This window comes from Pinus tabuliformis, chromosome 6 (assembly GCF_031772625.1).
Source record: "Pinus tabuliformis cultivar Carrire ecotype Pingquan chromosome 6, CPIR1, whole genome shotgun sequence".
Taxonomy (NCBI): Eukaryota; Viridiplantae; Streptophyta; class Pinopsida; order Pinales; family Pinaceae; genus Pinus; species Pinus tabuliformis.
The window spans coordinates 2010324614-2010342508 of NC_142292.1; the positions used below are offsets into that span (position 1 = coordinate 2010324614).

General features: G+C 38.9%; 1 protein-coding gene across 1 annotated transcript in view; it reads left to right on the forward strand.

Annotated features, from left to right (window-relative positions):
* Positions 1 to 1491: 1491 nt before the first annotated feature.
* The window catches only part of LOC149267320 (ADP-ribosylation factor-like protein 8b), an 86648-nt gene continuing 70244 nt past the window's right edge, over positions 1492 to 17895 (forward strand). The window contains exon 1 of the mRNA XM_089432251.1: positions 1492 to 1947. Coding sequence (XP_089288377.1) covers positions 1910 to 1947 — 38 coding nt within the window. The 5' untranslated portion in view covers positions 1492 to 1909. The remainder of the gene's footprint in view (positions 1948 to 17895) is intronic.

Consider the following 17895-nt stretch of genomic DNA (forward strand, 5'->3'; position numbering starts at 1 on the left):
TCATAGTCCAACACTTGAAGTCACTCCCTTTCCACACTAATGTCTATTGTCTCTTGAAGTCCCTCCCTTATATCCAAATTAACTAAAATGAAAGCCATTGATTTGTCCTTTGTTTCTATGTATGAAAGATCAACATCCAAATAAGTGCCCAAACTATTTCCCAAATCTGTGAAAATATATGGGTGTCACATAACAACAAGTAAACCAAGGAGGCACACATCCATACGTTCCTAACTAGTGTCAAATAAAGGGCTCCAAAATTTGAAAAGCATAGGAGTTGAGTCAATAGACTAGACTTGATGAGATACCCACTGAGCCTCGTCATGGTCTAAAAGTTTACTTGAATCCAACCTCTTGAGAGTAGAAAGACATTTGGGGGGGGGGTTGAACTTTTGGTTCGATTGAAGATTCCAATCAATCCTTCAAGTTTTGAATATTGAACTTCCTTCTCCGGCTTTGCCAAACGACATTTTCTTTGCCATCTTTGTAGTCTGCTTCATGTGAACATCTTCCCCAAGTTTTAGCTTCAATTTTGCACGTTTGTTCTTATTTTTTAAAACCTTGTTCTTCTTGCATTTTGCACTCGACATTGATCCTCCTTGAGAACATGAATTTGCTCCCCCTCCTTTTGGCTCTGGATGACCAGACCACCTGCCACCATTTCTTGTTGTAGTCTGTGCTTCCCTTTCCTCTGATACCATGAGGGTATTTAGGGAGCTACTGGTTGCAGGTTGTATATCCTTTGGCCCCACCTATCCACCTCCAAGAGGGTAGCATGGATTTAGGGTTTGAAGAAAGACTTCTTCTAGAAACACCAAAGACCCTTCCCATAACATGGACCTTTAGAAGAAGGGGTGACCCTTGACCTTGTCAAATTTACTATATCTGTCCTTGTTAAACTTTGCATGTAGCCGACAAGAGGGGGGGGGGGGGGTGAAACCCAAAAAACTCCAGAAACTTTATCACCACATGTTCTTGAATCTGAGAAGGAAGGCTTAGTTCTGGAAGAAAACCCACCTCAGGGGCTGAAAAGTGGGGAATAAACTCGTCCACACCCATATTCGAGATTCAAACCTCCCATTCATAGAAAACACATCTTCTACCTATAGAACCAAACAATAATTTCTTATATCTCTATAAAATATATTATATGATATATTCATATATAATATATTTGCCATGGTCTACCTCTTTATCTAATCTTCATGATGAACCACACTAGTTGGTTCGAAACACGTTGGCCAAAAATTTCTCTTGTGATTTCTACCTAAAAACTTCGCTTAATTTAAAAAATGATTAATTACCCTTTTCCAAAAACATCTATCAACTTTATATTCTTCTTGTATGTAAAAATAAATATAGACTTTTTATTTTTTTTAGTTAATCGTACGAAAAGCTAATTAACCCCTCTTTTCATAGCTTTAAAGCGATTTTTCCACCTAATTTTATGTTATCGTTATGCGTGCTTGTGGGATCCATAATTAAGAATTATGGAGGGTAAGAATATAATTTTTTATGGACAGGTAATTTGAATTTTGCATGGACAGATTTGGTATGTAGGTAGACTATAAGTGAGGAGTAATCGTAGGGCACTTTATCTGCAATGATAAGACGGAGTATCCAATGATCTTGAAGATCTCAGAAGCCATTTCAATCCAGCAGAAGGCGAAACTTTCAAATCCGGCAAGCTTCCATTTATTTTCTTACTGTTCCATCTGTTTGGTGCTTCATCTTCTCCTGTCACTCAGAATTCAAATATATAAAATCCATGGAATTCGCCAGCCTTCGAAGTTTGTGTGTATATTGATCATCATTATTATTATCGATATTGTTGGGCGCTATTATAGTTTGCCCTACGTTAGAGGCCCAATTCCCTTCATCGAATCATCACAGCCGTTCCACCTGCAGAATGGGCCTTTGGGATGCCTTCCTGAACTGGCTTCGGAGGTATGCATATCTACCAATATTTCTTGAATTGTTTGTTTGAATATTGGATGCCAATTGAAGCACTGTAGGGCACATATTTACTTCTGTCGGAAATAATGGGATTTGAAATTTTTGGTAAAGGCCATCATCATAGATAAATCATAGATAAGGCATTTAACCGGGAAAACATAGGAGAATTCGACTCTAGTTTATCGTTGGTTTTGCTGAATTTACTTTTTCGTTCCTTCTGCATTCTGAATTTGCAACATTCTCATAAAATTTCAAGTTTGGGGTAAAAGAAAGAAGTTGGGTACTGTTCCATATCTGGGACAATCCACTATGTTTATGGAGGTGGCCTGCTACGGCAAACAGTACTGTCTCAGATAGCATCATAATCTTTTCTTTCTTTCTTTTTTTGCTTTGGTATCAGACACGGACAGTTTAGCAACAGTCATTGTGGGATCATTTAAAGGCATGGAACTTATTGGAAATGATATTAGCAATGTTACAAATAACATAAAATATGGTAAAACTGAAGATCAAGGTGGTCAAATAAATGAAATCTTATTAAATTTTTTCATCAAGACTATTGATGAAGTCAAGGATTGACGTTTGAAGAAGCATACCTTGCGAATATTATCCCAGAGATTTGTCTTACCTTATGGATGATGATAATATTAATCTAATTTTGAGTTTCAATAAGTCAATGATTGAGGTTTGAAGAAACATATTTTGTGATTATTATTCTAGAAATGTGTCCTAGTTTGTGACTATGATAATAATAGTAATAATAATCTAATTTTGATTTCATATTCTAGCTAAACACCAAATTTCAAGAATGAGATGAAGATCCCTTTTTGAGGTCATACCCTAGCTAGACACCAAATTTGAAGTATGAGATCCCTGTTTGTAGGACAAGTGGCCCCATATGTGCAGTTATTCGACTGCTTAATATGTGAAGGTATATGATATATGTTGTATGGTTATGTCTAGCTGCGGGTATAGGTATGGGAGTTGGTACAGATATATAAGGAAAACATTTTGAACTATGGACATGGCAACTATTATCCATCTGACAAATTGCCATTGACTGTTTGGGCAGTTGATGGTTCCAAGTTCCACCCTGAATGGGCAGGTCGGAACCATGAATAATTAGCCCATTCATGGTTCCAATCTACTCATCAATTGTCTTGGGCAGGCAATCCTGAGAGGTTTGGTTGGTGGATAATGTTTGCCCTATGGGTATGGCATAGGGTGATTTTCCTCTGTAATGGAGACCCTAGGGCCTATACCCATAGGATGATTTTCCTTTGTGTTCGAGATCATGATGCGGGTACAACAGGCATGGATACATCCTTGGGGAGATGTAAGAACCTATGGGACTAAATTTATGCATGCCAAAAAGTATGGAGTTATGTGCATCTGTTGATACTGCATTCATTATATGCAACATTACATCAACTGATGCAAAGCTTTAGCGGATGTTCTATGGGGATTTGTTTTGACTAGTTTGCTGATTGTATAGATGATTGTTTCAGGTTCGAATGGTAGTCAAAGATTTATTGAACTTTATATATGTATATCAAAAGACATGGAGTTGATGTGCATCTGGTGATAATGCAATGCATTATATGCACCATTACATTTAGTGATGCGGAGCTTGAGGGAATGTTCTATGGGGATTTGTTTTGATTAGTTTGCTATTGTATAGCTGATTGTTTCAAGTTCGAATATTAGTCAAAGATTTATTGAACTGGTCCTCGGACAAGTGTAAGGTGACATAGATGATTTGTTTTTCCTTAAGAAATTGATTTTATATTTATATATAAATTTTTCCAAAAGGATGTAGCTAGACATCAAAATTGATGGCTCCGTGATGATACAATATTAGTACCCATTACTGTTAAACCATATGATGGCAACAAAATGCTACTAATAGATACTAATAAAAAAGGCAAACAAGCTGCCATATATGTCCATAGCACTGTCCACAAATACATTGTCTCTTATATACATTCAAATTTAAAAACTTATATCATCCCAAAACTGAAACACATAATACTATGTAAGATAGATTACATATTTATCGGTTCACATTGTCTGGTTGACTATAACGGTGAAGGCCCTGGCCGTGATGCTAGTCCCTCGATGATGATGACAGAGTGATGTTTTTTTAATCAAATAATCGACAGACCTGCTTGTCACATCGGACACCTGGGATCGAATCAGTGGGACTGTCCCTATACTCCCACAAGCCTCCCACAAGGACAGGTCTCTAAACACTATACTGCCACTATATCGCCCACAAGCCTCCTTGATAAGGACAGTTCTCTAAGCACTTTCCTCTTGGGATCAAAATGTTGCAGTTAAGTTTGAAGGGATTTCTATCCATGAAGACCTGGGTGATGTGGGTTTTGGTGAAATGGGCTGTGATGAAAACCATTCCTTCGGAAAGTTAACTCTCCATGTTGCTCAGACAGTGGAATAGATTGTAATATCTTTCCTTATTTTCTTTCTTCATACTTTTTCTTCCAGAGTTACAGAATATGTATCCTGTCTCTGCCCATCTCCATTTGCTAAAGCTCTATCCACCTATTCTGTAATCCTCTAGGAAATGATCTAGATTCTAACCAATCTCTGGTATTAAATGGTTTGTTGGCAGGGGACTTTGTTTCCCTTGATCGTGATGACTCTTATACTGGGAGTGGCACCACTTGCTTCCTTGCTCTGCCACAGTGTCTGCTTTGTTTGTTGATTTCCATCTCTCATTTTCTTGCAGAAGTCTAGCCCGGCTTCCACATAGAGATAGGAAGAGGGTTTGTGTAGAGGAATGTACCACTTCTGCCAAATTAACAGCTTAGAGTTGCTCTGAACCGATATGATTGATGGAGGAAGCCTTGTAGGGGGGTCTAGTTCCCATTCATTGACAGTCTGATGTGCAACCTCTATCAATTTGCCCGGCATTAAATCCCACCTCGAGGTGAATCTAATGAAAAAAACTAGCTTCAGAGGTAGAAATTTCTGCTTCGATGCCACCTTTAACCAGGAACCTTTATATCTTATGGATCTAATTGATAATTCTATGTATGATGTACCTTGTGGGGTATGACATGTTTCCTAGCAGATCTTTCCATCCTCCCTGTTCCTTGATTGTTCGGACAGTTTCATTACTATCTTCACTGCATGCCTTTTCTCTGCTTTCATGCCACCTTTAACCAAGAAACTTTATATCTTATGATTCTAATTTCTAATTGATAATTCTATGTATGATGTACCTTTAGGGGGGTGATATGCTTCCTAGGAGATCCTTCCGTCATTCCTGTTCTTTGATTGTTTTGGACAGGTTCATTACCATCTTTATTTCATGCCTTTTCACTGTCATGTTAGCTAACAAATCCACTATTCGATTAACATCTAATATCAATGAATTAAAAGGCTTTCAAGTTCTCTAATGCCTTCTTAATCCATGTCACACTGGTCTCAATTTCCCATGATAGGTCAGAAATTTTCCCATTTGGTTAATCAATAATTCGCTCTGACTCCTGAGTCGCCCTTGAAAACTATATGTTTAAAGCCTCATTTCAGATTTTTCCTTTTAACATTTTTTTGCCAGTAAGAACTTTCTAACTTTTTATTATCGAGAGGATATTCAAAACGTTGCATTTTGTAGATACCACTTATATGCATAGCGAAGCAGAAACCCTTATGACTGGCTCTCCATATAAGTTTCAACGGCAGCAGCAGCAGCAACCTGTAAAACTGTCATCATCACAATAAACAGCAATTTTCAGAAAGAAACATACAAATCATAAAGAAGTAATCTTTCGAAGTTTTTAATTTTTTGTTGGGGGGTGGGGGTGGGGGGATGGGTTAAGTCCCACTCTGTGTATTCAATCTGTAGAAGGCCTACTTGATCCAGCACCAGTGTTGTGAAAAGCGCGATTAAATCGCGATTTTTTCAGCTTGCTGATCAAATCGCGATTTTTATACGAAAAAATCGCCTACTTTTTTTTGCTGATTTTTACTGAAAAAATCACGCTTTTTTAAAAAAATCGTGCTTTTTTCAAAAAATCGCGCGTTTTTCCAAAAAAGCGTGATTTTTACTGAAAAATCGCACGGGGTCGGGACAGCATAGTTTTTTAACGTTTTTTTGGGTTTTTTCATGCAATTTTTTTGAAAGAAACGAATAATTTTTGAGTGGGGCAGCTTAATGATCAAGTCTAGGCCCTAGTATGGATATGCTATTCATGGTAATGTTAAATTCTTAAAGTAAAAGTGACATTCTCCTTAATCTTCATTTTCATCCTTTTACTTAAATTTTAATATTACCATGAAATGACTCAGGATGTTTGAGAGTGGTTTCAGCCTCATTGGATTTCATATGGAGAAAGTAGAATTTTAGATTTCATTTAAAATCCAGCAGACTTGTCAGTTTTTCAGGATTTCAGGATTGGGAGATTGTAATGTTTCCAGGTGACACCACCTGCCCGGGCTACCCCTGCCACCAGTAGAGGACGTGGTCTACCTCCTATAGCTCCTACTTTTAGTTCTTCAGCTTCTAGAGCACATCAGACTCCACTGCCATCTCCACTAGCACAGGCACCAGCATCTACATCTAGAGGGAAAGGGAAAGCTGTGGCATTTTCTCGCAAGAGGGGCAGAGGAAATCAATAGGATTAGATTTTCATTTTATTGTATATGACATTATGACATGATGAGATACATTATCATATTTTTTGTTGATATTTTGAGGCTGAGTTGGGACTCAGGAGTCAGGACTTATTATTCAGGACATGATTCAATGTTATGTGTGATTTTAGCGCTAGAAATGATATTAAACATCTTATATATTAGTTTTTTTATCATATTTATGTGTCAATGTATTTATTTTATGTTGTAGATGGTTTAGATATTAAAAAAATTGAAAAAAAAAGAAAAAAATGAATATTTTTATACCAAACGATTTTTTCCCGCTTTTTTTCCGATTTTTTCCGATTCGTTCCCCGCGCCGATTTAATCCCGCTCGCGCTTTTCACAACATTGTCCAGCACAGCCTGTTCTGGCAGGTCCTCAGCATCCCCATTGAATGTCCTTTTTACATGGAAAAACTGGATATCAAGTTAATTAATAGCCACTGAAACTTGATTCAACCAAGCCCTTAGAGAAATGTTATGTGCTATGAAAGGCCCTTTTACCCATTCTATGACAACGTTTGAGTCTCCAAAGACTTGCATCTTATTGGCTCCTTTTTTGATGGTAATCTTTAGCAGGTTTAATAGAGCATGTAATTTGGTCCAATTATTTTTGTCTCTGTTGTGCCCCATCTTGAAGGAGAAATAGCATTGATCAAAGACGTGTAGAACTCCTCCAACACCACATGGGCCAGGATTGCCCTGACTTGCTTCATCAAAAAAACCCCAACTTCTAGATTTATCCATTTTAGGAGGCTGGGGATTTGATTTTAACTAATGCTTGGAATGGAGCTTTACGTATTTATTAACACATGTTATCTTGTGAAAGACCTCCAATGGAGAGAGAAATCCCGAAATAAAATGGCATTTTTTGCTATCCAGATTCCAGATAGCCCATGACACAATGTAGAGGAGGGCTTTGTGGTCCACTAGCGTTTGATCTTCAAACCATTCTTTTAGGCCATCAACCAAAGAAGGGCCATCCTACTTATCATTTCTACATGTCAATGTTATAACTCCTTTCCAAACTTGCTTTGAAAATGGACAATTCATTAGCGAGTGCTTTACAAGACCCTCCTTCACTCTCTAAATCATGGCTGCCATTTATGCGTGATTGTTTTTTGGCCAAAAGATTGGTATAGGACTACAATCACCCTCTTCTGATCTTTGAATATCCTGATTGCTTTTGATTGCCCCTCTCCCAAGGAGGTTCTGTGAACATTATATTCGAGCCATCCTACATTGGGGTGCAACTTTTGTTGGACCTTTTGAAGATATCGTATTCAAATTCTATTAACGGAGTAGGGTGCAAGAGATGATCACTTTAAACTTAATTTTTCCATACTAGCAAATCTAGGCAATAACCTTGTTTGTGCTAGTTGTTAATGCAAAATGGATCTACATGGTTTAATGTCCCCAACTCAAACCATGAAAACTAATAGCAAATCGGCTGTTCTTTCCTTAGCTTAACCAAGAGGAAAAGGACGCAGAACCACATTGGGCTTGGGCACATGCATGCGGATTAGTGTGCATAGATAAGATTGAGCGTGACTGGGAGTTATTTGGACCACATGCATGAATAAATTAAAGATCAGTGGGACACATTCACTAATTTAGGAATGAATTGGTACTTTTCTTGGAGTTAACTACATCACATGCATGGATGGGGAGATAATTGAGAGTGTAGTCCAATTAACTATGCACATGCCTTTTTCTCTCCCACTTCACAACAGTTTGACATGAGTTATATCTAGAGTATCTCTGCTAGATTGAGCACATGCTTCTTCTCTCCACTTCTACTTTAGTTGAACTCAAGTGTACTCCCTTGTGCATGGTCATCTCATCTTAGTTCACCATCAATTAACTGACTTGCATGGAAGAGAACTCCAAGAAGACTAGTGAGAGTTAAAAATGCGCTTCTCCTTGAAACCTTCTCTTAACTCCAACACTTGAACATTGTACTTTTGGTCATCCTTAAGTCGACAAGGCACACCTGCACATCAACATGGCTTGAAGATAGAATCTTGTATGGATAATTCGACTTCCATAGTTGATAAAAGGCGGTCGCTTTGGTAGTTGTGAGTTTTCTATTCTATATTATTTCAATTTTGGGCTTAAGGTTTGACAACCTTGAGTATCCCTGGTTTCAAAGAGACATATGGGCTCCCCCTAGTCAGAGTGGTGTGTTTCGGTGGATGAGCTTTGGTTTGTGAGACACTAGCACATCATCTTTTTCGGGCAACAATCCTTCATTAGGCTTGGAAGTCAATTTGGAGATAAAATTTAGAGGACAATTTCAGATTTGTGTTTATTTTATTAAGTAATCTTCATATTTCTAACTTTTGATTTTAATATGCAAATAAAATTTCAAATTTTGCTGTGCCCTTGTTTTGGAAATATTGTTATTTTTGTAGTATCTCTATTTGGGGATATTACGCAGTTACTATAAGACTGTGAAGATAAAATTTGGGTCCTAGAAGGATTGGTGTGTGTCAAATCTTGAAAAGCCTACAAACATACTAGGATTGAAAATCCTTTGGTTTGAGGTCAAAGAAGTGGAATTTTGGGGTTCCTAACCTTGAGGACAATTCCTTTAAAGTCCTCGTTGCATAGGCAATGGATCAATAACATTCCAATAATGGTACATTTTTTTTTCAAACAATTGAACTAAACTTCAAGGTAGGGTCATTTATTACAAGGTTCAAGTCAAGACCTTTGAAATCAATACATGTTTCTTTGTCTCTTCTTTTAGGAAGGAAGCCAAGGAATGGTAAGGGCGTTTTATTTTCTTTCAAAGGTCAGGGGAAAGGCACAATTGGTGGGTTCCTATTGATGGGTTCAAAGTTTGTGGTCTTGGATAGGTAACTTTGCAGTTATTTCACATGGTTCCAAGTAGCAACCATGTTAGCTGATCATGATTTGCTCATGTGGAGATAGTAAGGTATGGGAATCCATGTAAGTCACATGAAATGAGGACATAAGATGCAAAGTACATAGAAGTATGAGCATCTAACGTCGGACATGTTGACCTCGGAAATATATATATATATATATATATATATATATATATATGTGTGTGTGTAATTATGTATATTAAAAAATTACAAATTACAAATTCAAAAATGAAATTTAGAGACAAAGATCCAAATATTTTAGAAACTAGAACATATACAATATGTTGATACCACTAGTTACTGTATCAGTGATGACCAAATGACAAACACATAAGAAATTAGTACCATAAACTGTAGTTTTCTCATTAATTCATCAAAATCAAAATGTAGTACATGGATATTGAGGCGCTAATCCTACATGTGGGAATATTAATGAAAAATATAAAATAGAGTAGATAGTAGAACTATAGATGGAAGAATCTCATAGCTTGTGCTTGTTAGTAGTTCTCCATGTTAGAATCATCAAAATCACCACCATTGCCATTGCTTTTTCCTTCACCCTCCTCTTCTTCCTTTATATCCAATCCAAGATTTGCATTTGTTGGTGTGGCGGATGGCCCCACAAGAGGGGATCACCAACATCACTAGGGATGTGATAGGAATCACATCCCACATCAAAAGTGACTATCTCTAGCATTGGTTCATCAAGATCCAAGTTGGCTAATTCAAACTTAAAATTGTTGTCCAAACCCATATCACTAGGGATGTGATAGGAATCACATCCCACATCTTTGTATTTCCCTAACCAATCCTCCCTTTGCCTATAAATAAGGAGGTTTGAGTGCACATACACCATTTTCTCTTCCCTAGATTGCTTAAGCATGCTCTTCTTCAAATTGTACAAAGTTGCATATGTGTGCTCTAATTCCTCTTACAACAAAAAGATGAAGTGGTTTGAGAGCAACCTCATGGCTAAATGGTGTAGAATAGGATATGCTACCCCATGAGTTGGCCACCAAGCATAGGGATTTTTAACCCTTTTGTCTCTAAGCACATCATAACTTCCAAATCTCCCAGTGCAAGTGGAAAACCCTTCAAAGACCTTCCCCACATCATCAAGGGATGCTCTATCCTCATATATCCTTCAAAATGCTTCCTTCCTACCTTGTGAAATCTCTCCATCCATGTGAGGAGGGAATTTGCATGAAGATCCACCATTGAGCCAATCATTATTGTATTATTTGGGATTCAACGAGTGAGCCAAGCAATGCGAAGGTGTGCAATTCTTATCCTACTTGGTGATAAGAATACCTAATGCGGTGATGAATAAGATCTCTATTGATGTCCCATGCTTAGGGCACTCATTCTGTAAAATAATGGTCTTCATTGACTCAATCATGGAATCCCACCCCTCATAAACATCTTCTAGGATGGGTTGGTCAATGTCTTTAGACCACAACAAAGAAATGATAAGGTCCATGATCTTAATGGTAAGTTCTACCTCTCCCACCAACCAACATCTAAAGACTGTATCCTTGACCTTTCTTGAAGAAGGTGTGCAATTCTTATCCTACTTGGTGATAAGAATACCTAATGCGGTGACGAATAAGATCTCTATTGATGTCCCATGCTTAGGGCACTCATTCTGTAAAATAATGGTCTTCATTGACTCAATCATGGAATCCCACCCCTCATAAACATCTTCTAGGATGGGTTGGTCAATGTCTTTAGACCACAACAAAGAAATGATAAGGTCCATGATCTTAATGGTAAGTTCTACCTCTCCCACCAACCAACATCTAAGACTGTATCCTTGACCTTTCTTGAAGAAGTTTGATATCGTCTTTTTCCAAAATGACCAAAACTCTAAAATAACCATGGCGCGATGCCCATTCTTGACCTCCCTTAACCTTTTAAGGATGATAAATGAGGAGACAAGCTGAATATCTACAATCTTTAGCAATGATAGATGTGTGTACTATTTATAAATTGTGAGGGTATTGCTATGGTTTTGTACAAAATTTTGGATATGGTGTGCATCATCAATAAGCCTTCCCATCCATGTCACATTTGAAGCAATAGATTTAAGTGCTAAATTCAAAGAATGAACAATGCAAGATGTTCAAAATATTTTTGGATATTCAACTTCCAAAATCATGCCAGTAGCCATGCAAATACGTGCATTATTTGTAATAATTTGTTCATAAGGATCAACACCTATATCTTTAGTAACTTTGATGAACAAGGCATCCAGATATTACACATCCTTGTATTTCCCAAGAGCATCCATTGCTTTCAAGACGACTAGTCCATTCAGGGAGGACATCATGAAATTAATGAGTGGATGGTGTGCTACGTTTGTCCATCCATCATAAACAACACTAACACTAGATTAGGGCCTGTTATCTCTCAATCTAGTAGGGTTCCTTGGAGGGGTTACTAAGGGACTACTACTAGACCAAGTGACAACAATGGGACAAAGACCCACTATCACTTCAGTCAATGTCCCTTGCTCTTTACATTCATCAATGGGAGGAGTCCCGGTATAAAGGAAATCACTTGAATGATAGGATCAGTGGCAAGGTATAACTTGATTTCCAAGGCCCATTCAAAGGAGAGGCTCAATTAATGGTTCAAATGCTTAAAGAAAAGTTAAAAGGATCCCCAAGAAAGACCCATGAAGGATCACCTCGGGCTTAGGAATATTCAATAATGATGAATGCCTAATCAAAACTTCCAAAATCCCTCACTTGTGGTTGATGTGTCTATATTAGGGTTGAAAGTGAGGTAAGGATGGCTCATTCAATGGAAAGATTCAATTTAAAGTGTGAGTTTTGGGAGAAGCTAGGGTGACTTTCTACGAAAAATCCCTTGAGAGAAATACTATAAGAGACCAAGGGTTGAGAGATAAATTGTGGTAAAGGCTCATTCAATGATCACCTATAGTTAAGAGAAAAAGGTTTTGAATGATGAACTAGAAAGTGCAAATCTTCAAGAAATATCCAAGTCAAAGCAACTTCAAGGGTTCCCACTTGGTGCGATAGTTAGGGCATCAATTTATTTGAAATTCCACCGTAAGAATTTGTTCAAAACTGGAGGAAACTTGTCTGGACGAAATCCTAAAGTAACTTCTCCCTTAAATTTTGCACCAAGCGCTAGAAAATCTCCTTATTCTTAGAGGGATGAAGAAAAGAGGAAGAAAAGAGGTGAAAGAATGATATTTCGTTAAGTTAATGTGATCACCAAGGATCTAGGACCAGTGCCAAGCTATTGGGAAGATTGGAGTCAAAATGATCAAGTTTTAGGAACTTCGCTCTTCAAGGAGGTCTAAAGAAGCAACTTCACTATCTATTGATGTAGCTACATGGCAACTTTAGACTTTTATACTTCGATGGCAATTATTATGGAGTTTCAAGGATGCAAATGCAAATTATCCCCTAGGAACATTCATTCATTCCTTGTCTAGAATAACACATGCAAAAATCTCCAATAGTTTCAATGATTCCACTAATTGCATTAATTAGGGCACATTATTTAACCCATCCACAATCTTGCCAAAGAGAAGCTCCAAGAGAGATAGCGAAAACTTTCCACACATCAAAATGCATTTAATCATCCAAAATCATTCCACAATTGCAAGTCCAAATTCTTTAGAAAGAGATCCCAAATCCAAGTGATGATGAGTTAAAAATGAGGCCTCACTTATATTTAAATGAGCCTCTAACAATTTGAATTGGTCAAATTTGCCTAACAAACCCCTAAAAATGGCTCTAATGTGCAAAATAACATCCTAATTGGTGACAAGCCCACCAAATAGCTTCAAAAGATGAAGAATAAGCCTCTCAAGAGGGCTGAAATGGTAGAAAAGTAGCTAGAAATGTTGTTGGAAGGCCAAATGAAGTCCCTCATGTGCCATAATGAATAGTAGGGCACCAATAACAGTGATAAAGGAGGTGCCCCCTTGATCTCCAAGAAAATGACTTGTGATGCTCCCAAGTAGTTGTGGGGGCACAAAGAACATCCTCATTGGTTTCCAATTGAATCAAACAAGTATGTGCTCCATCTGTAAGGGCTAGGACAATGATGCAATCCATCCTTTGTCTCCCTAGGTGAGACAAAATCCCATCTGGGTCCTGGATCAATTGCCTAATGTGTGGTGCAAGTGTGTAGCCGGTTGGGCAATGTGGTCCAGGTGCATCATCATCATCGAATAGATGGGACACGAGCAAGCAATGAATGGTGCTGAAGGATGCCATGGTGCAACTATCTGCTTTTTGCTATAGAGGAGGCCCATGGCTCTCAACGCTCACCTTACTAGTGCCATTAAGACCCTTTGGAGGGCTTGGACCTTGTATAGGGAGACCAAACCCCAAGATGAAGACCAACCTGCAATCCTGTATAAGATCCAGTGCATCTTCTCACCTTCCAGTACAATAATTCATTAATGTAATTGAGTAAATGAGCTTACAAAGAATGGAACCAAGTGGACACTTCATAGTGGCATGCCTTTCCATAATGGGCTTTAGAATGTAGAAGTGTCCCCATGTGCAAGAAAGAGGTTAATTAAGGATCCTATTAGGTGGTTTCAGCCTCCAAGGGAGTGACAGGTCCATGGTACATCCCTCAAATGGGACGTGCCATGTGACATAATGATGGAATGGATTGGGGGCATCAGGGGAGGCTCCAAGCTACATGCCATAGTACAAGGGTAGCAAAAATGGGGAGAAGCCCACACATGGGTGTATAGATGAAGGAGGGAGAAATAGTGGTACATGAGTTACCCTGGCTACTTTTTCCACCCTTCTTCATATGCTTTTTGCCTTTTATTGATTTTTCTTTTTTATAACTGCTCGGGGCTCCAGGGAATGAGAGCACGATGTCTAAGTTATAACAGTGATTACGCTCCTTAGGGTTGGACAGTTCATCGCCCGCAAGGGGTTGGGACAATCATGGGTTCCTTAATGATGCAGGGGGCTCATATAGGGGCCCTGGGGACTAGGGTGATGACCATAATGATAGGGGGTAGAGCTCATGGTGGCTTTTGCCCACGTGATAAATTTGTATGTCTCAGCCATCTTTTGCATTTTATGGTACATTTCCTGTTGAGAGTGGCCAAATTATGCTTTTTATTTTCTTTTTAGCTGCATCAACCTTTGGGGCATCACTCTAGGCCCGACCCAAAGTGCAGACAAGGGTAGGGGAAAGCTAACTCCTTGTGGACCTGGGTGGGAAATATATGGAAAGGGGCTATAATGAGCGGAGGAGAGTGATGTATGTGGTGTCGGGAAGTGGGACCACGTAGCCAAAATCGGGGTTTCCCATGTAGTGCCACTTCTAAATCTAGTAGCCAATAGAGGAGAACCCACGAGACTAGGATACAAGACTTACCACCAAATCGGACAAGGGGACAAGAGTACAGACCAAGCCCATTCTTTCTGCTGAATACCCCCACTAATCCATGTCCAAATGTGTCCATAATAAGTAAGCAAAAATACCTAATTACATAATGAAAGCCATACCTTCGAGGTTGGAAGGCCCACCTTCAAACATATGATCATAACAGGTGGGCGAGGGTACATAATAGCTGGCTCAAGTGGCAGAGATGGTGGCACATCGAGTTATTCAGTGGCTACAAGGGGTTGCCGACTGAAGACAATCTAGGAGAAAAATTTCTCCTATGGGTGTCACCCACTGGTGGTGGGTAACAAGGCCATGGTGATTTAATGGGCTTTAGGATACTATCCACCTCCTTTGCCTTAACTAATGATGTGGTTGTAAGCTTCTTTGAATTGGGAGACATTCCTAGTTGGAGCTTGCACAACCAAAGCTTGACACATGTGAATAAACAAAGGACACTCTGCAACATTAAATGAAATGAAGTTTAGACATAAAAAAAACCCACTGTTAAAATTAACCTCCCATTGCTTCCCTTGTTGAAATATATTGTCTGCTGGACCACCACTTGGAGATAGCCTCTTTTTTGCACGTTGAATTGTAGTCCCATTGCAAATTTATGGTCCTTAAGAATGTAAGAGGATCCTCATTTTTATGTTTCTTACTTGCTGTTGCCACCTTCCCATTTTCAATATTAACCTCTTTTTCCATTTATTTTAATTTGTTAGCATTCATCGCTTTACATGGTCCATGTCCACTGTCAAGGCCCAATAAATGGCCCTTAACTTGATAGTAGGTACTCTTGTCTCGAATGTTGCAGAAATTACATGTCCAACATGTTACACCTCAGATTGTCTATGTTCCCTACTTTTTTCACATGCTATGACCATGCTAATGAGTCCAAAGTGTGATGATTTCTATGTATGTGGTGTTGTGGGATGACTTGATGTACAAGTGTTGGATAGTTGGTGGCCTAGATCCCTTATGGTGTATAGTCATGGCAAAGCTTTTAAGTCCCCATTTCCAAGGTGCCTAGTTTTATTACTCGGACCTATTATCTCTTGGTGTTGGTAACTCCCATGTCAAATATTTATGTCCTGCATAGATATGTAGGCATCTTGAGATGGATCTACTAGGATACATGATTTAAGGGAGCCCTAGTTGCTCATTTATTTATTACTATGTAAAAGGTGATTGGTCTTTGTAAGGGATGTCATACCCACGATTTAGCACACTTATTTTCCCAACATGGAATCCCTTTTTTAATGTATTTTCCACGCTTTGGCCATGAGCTATTGGAGGTGGTTCTACTCATGCTTATCCAAGTTCACATTACCCAAGGTAGCCTCATAATTTTCGAGGCATTGGTCATGCTTTTTGAGGCACAGATCAGCTAGTTGTATCCAAATGGAGCCCCTTGCACGTGCCACATTTCACATGCTAGCATACTATCCCCTTTTTTCATCATTATGAAGGGCCGACCCACATGTGTGGGTATTTATGACTGCGATGGGGGAAATTTTATGATTCTTTGATGATGTGGAGGTCATCCAAGTGAGAGGACACCCACTTCAAGTGAAATTATGATGCAAAGATGACTTGAAATCATAATTTGAAGACTAATTGGCCCAAGAAGAGAGTGTCTCCAGTTGTGAAGGGTTTATTTGACCTTCTAGAAAGGATATTCCAACTTTTATGGGTAGACATTAAAAGAGAAGTGGACGAGGAACATTGCTTGCACCTAAATGAAGCCTCCTTAAAACATTTCAAGTGGAACGTTTCCTCATAAAGCCAAATCGATCCTGTTACCCACCAAAGTGGGTGACCCCATAGGAGAACTTTTCTTCTATAATATCTCTTCAGTCGACAACCAACAACCCCTGATAGCCACCGATGTAGGCGATATATTGTGCCACTTTTCTCCGCTCCCTGAATTAGTCTTATGTCCCCTCTCCCATTTGTTAAGAGCATATATTTGAAGGTGGGCATTTCGATACTAAAGGTATGTTTTTCGTTTTGCTATTGGGTGCTTATGCTTGTTTTTCCTTGGGCATTTTGGGCATGGATTACTGGGTGACTTGGAAGAAGGAAGGGTTTCGACCATAGTTTTGTTCCCTCACCTTAAATGGGGGATTAACCCTCAATCTTAGTCCTGTGGGACCTCCCTTATTGCCCTATGGATTTAGGAAGGACACTACTTGGGAAACTCCGATTTTGGCAGTGCAATCCCGTCTTCCCGTTCCACATTTTTCACTCCCCTCCACACATTACAAGCCCTATTTCATCATCCTCCCTCGCTAGGTCTACATGACCACTGGGTCCACAAGGCACGTACACCCCCTCCCTTGTCCACTTGTTTGGGTCAGGCCTGGAAATGTTGCCCTGAAGGTTGATGCAACTAAAAGAACGTTAAAGTCATATCATGGCCACAAGCAAGAAACAAAAGAAAAGAATATTATAAAATGCAAAAGGCGGTTGGGACAAAAAAAATAACATGTGGGAAAAAGCCAAACATGAGCTTTACCCCTTATCATTATGGCCACCACCCTGGTTCCTAGGGCCCATGAGAGCCTCCACACGATTAAGGAACCCATGCACATCTGAACCCCCGGTGGGCGATGAACTGCCCCACTTGAGGGGGCAATAATTGCTTATATCCTAAGTCACTTGAAATAGGGACATAGGACACACAGGACACACAGGACACACAGGTCATGGGATATGAGACTTTGACATGGGACACGGGGACCCCTGGAACAGGATACGTAGGACATGTTATATATATATATATATATTAAAAAAATTAATAGATATATCATATTATGATATTACACATTCTCATGATTATACAAGTAACCAATTCAATCATAGATTCATACATGTTCACTGTAAGTTTGTAACATTATGAATACAAGCATGAATCAATGATACAAGTTTACAACTAGAAATTAACCATAAACACAATAAATTAACCATAAACTACAACTTTC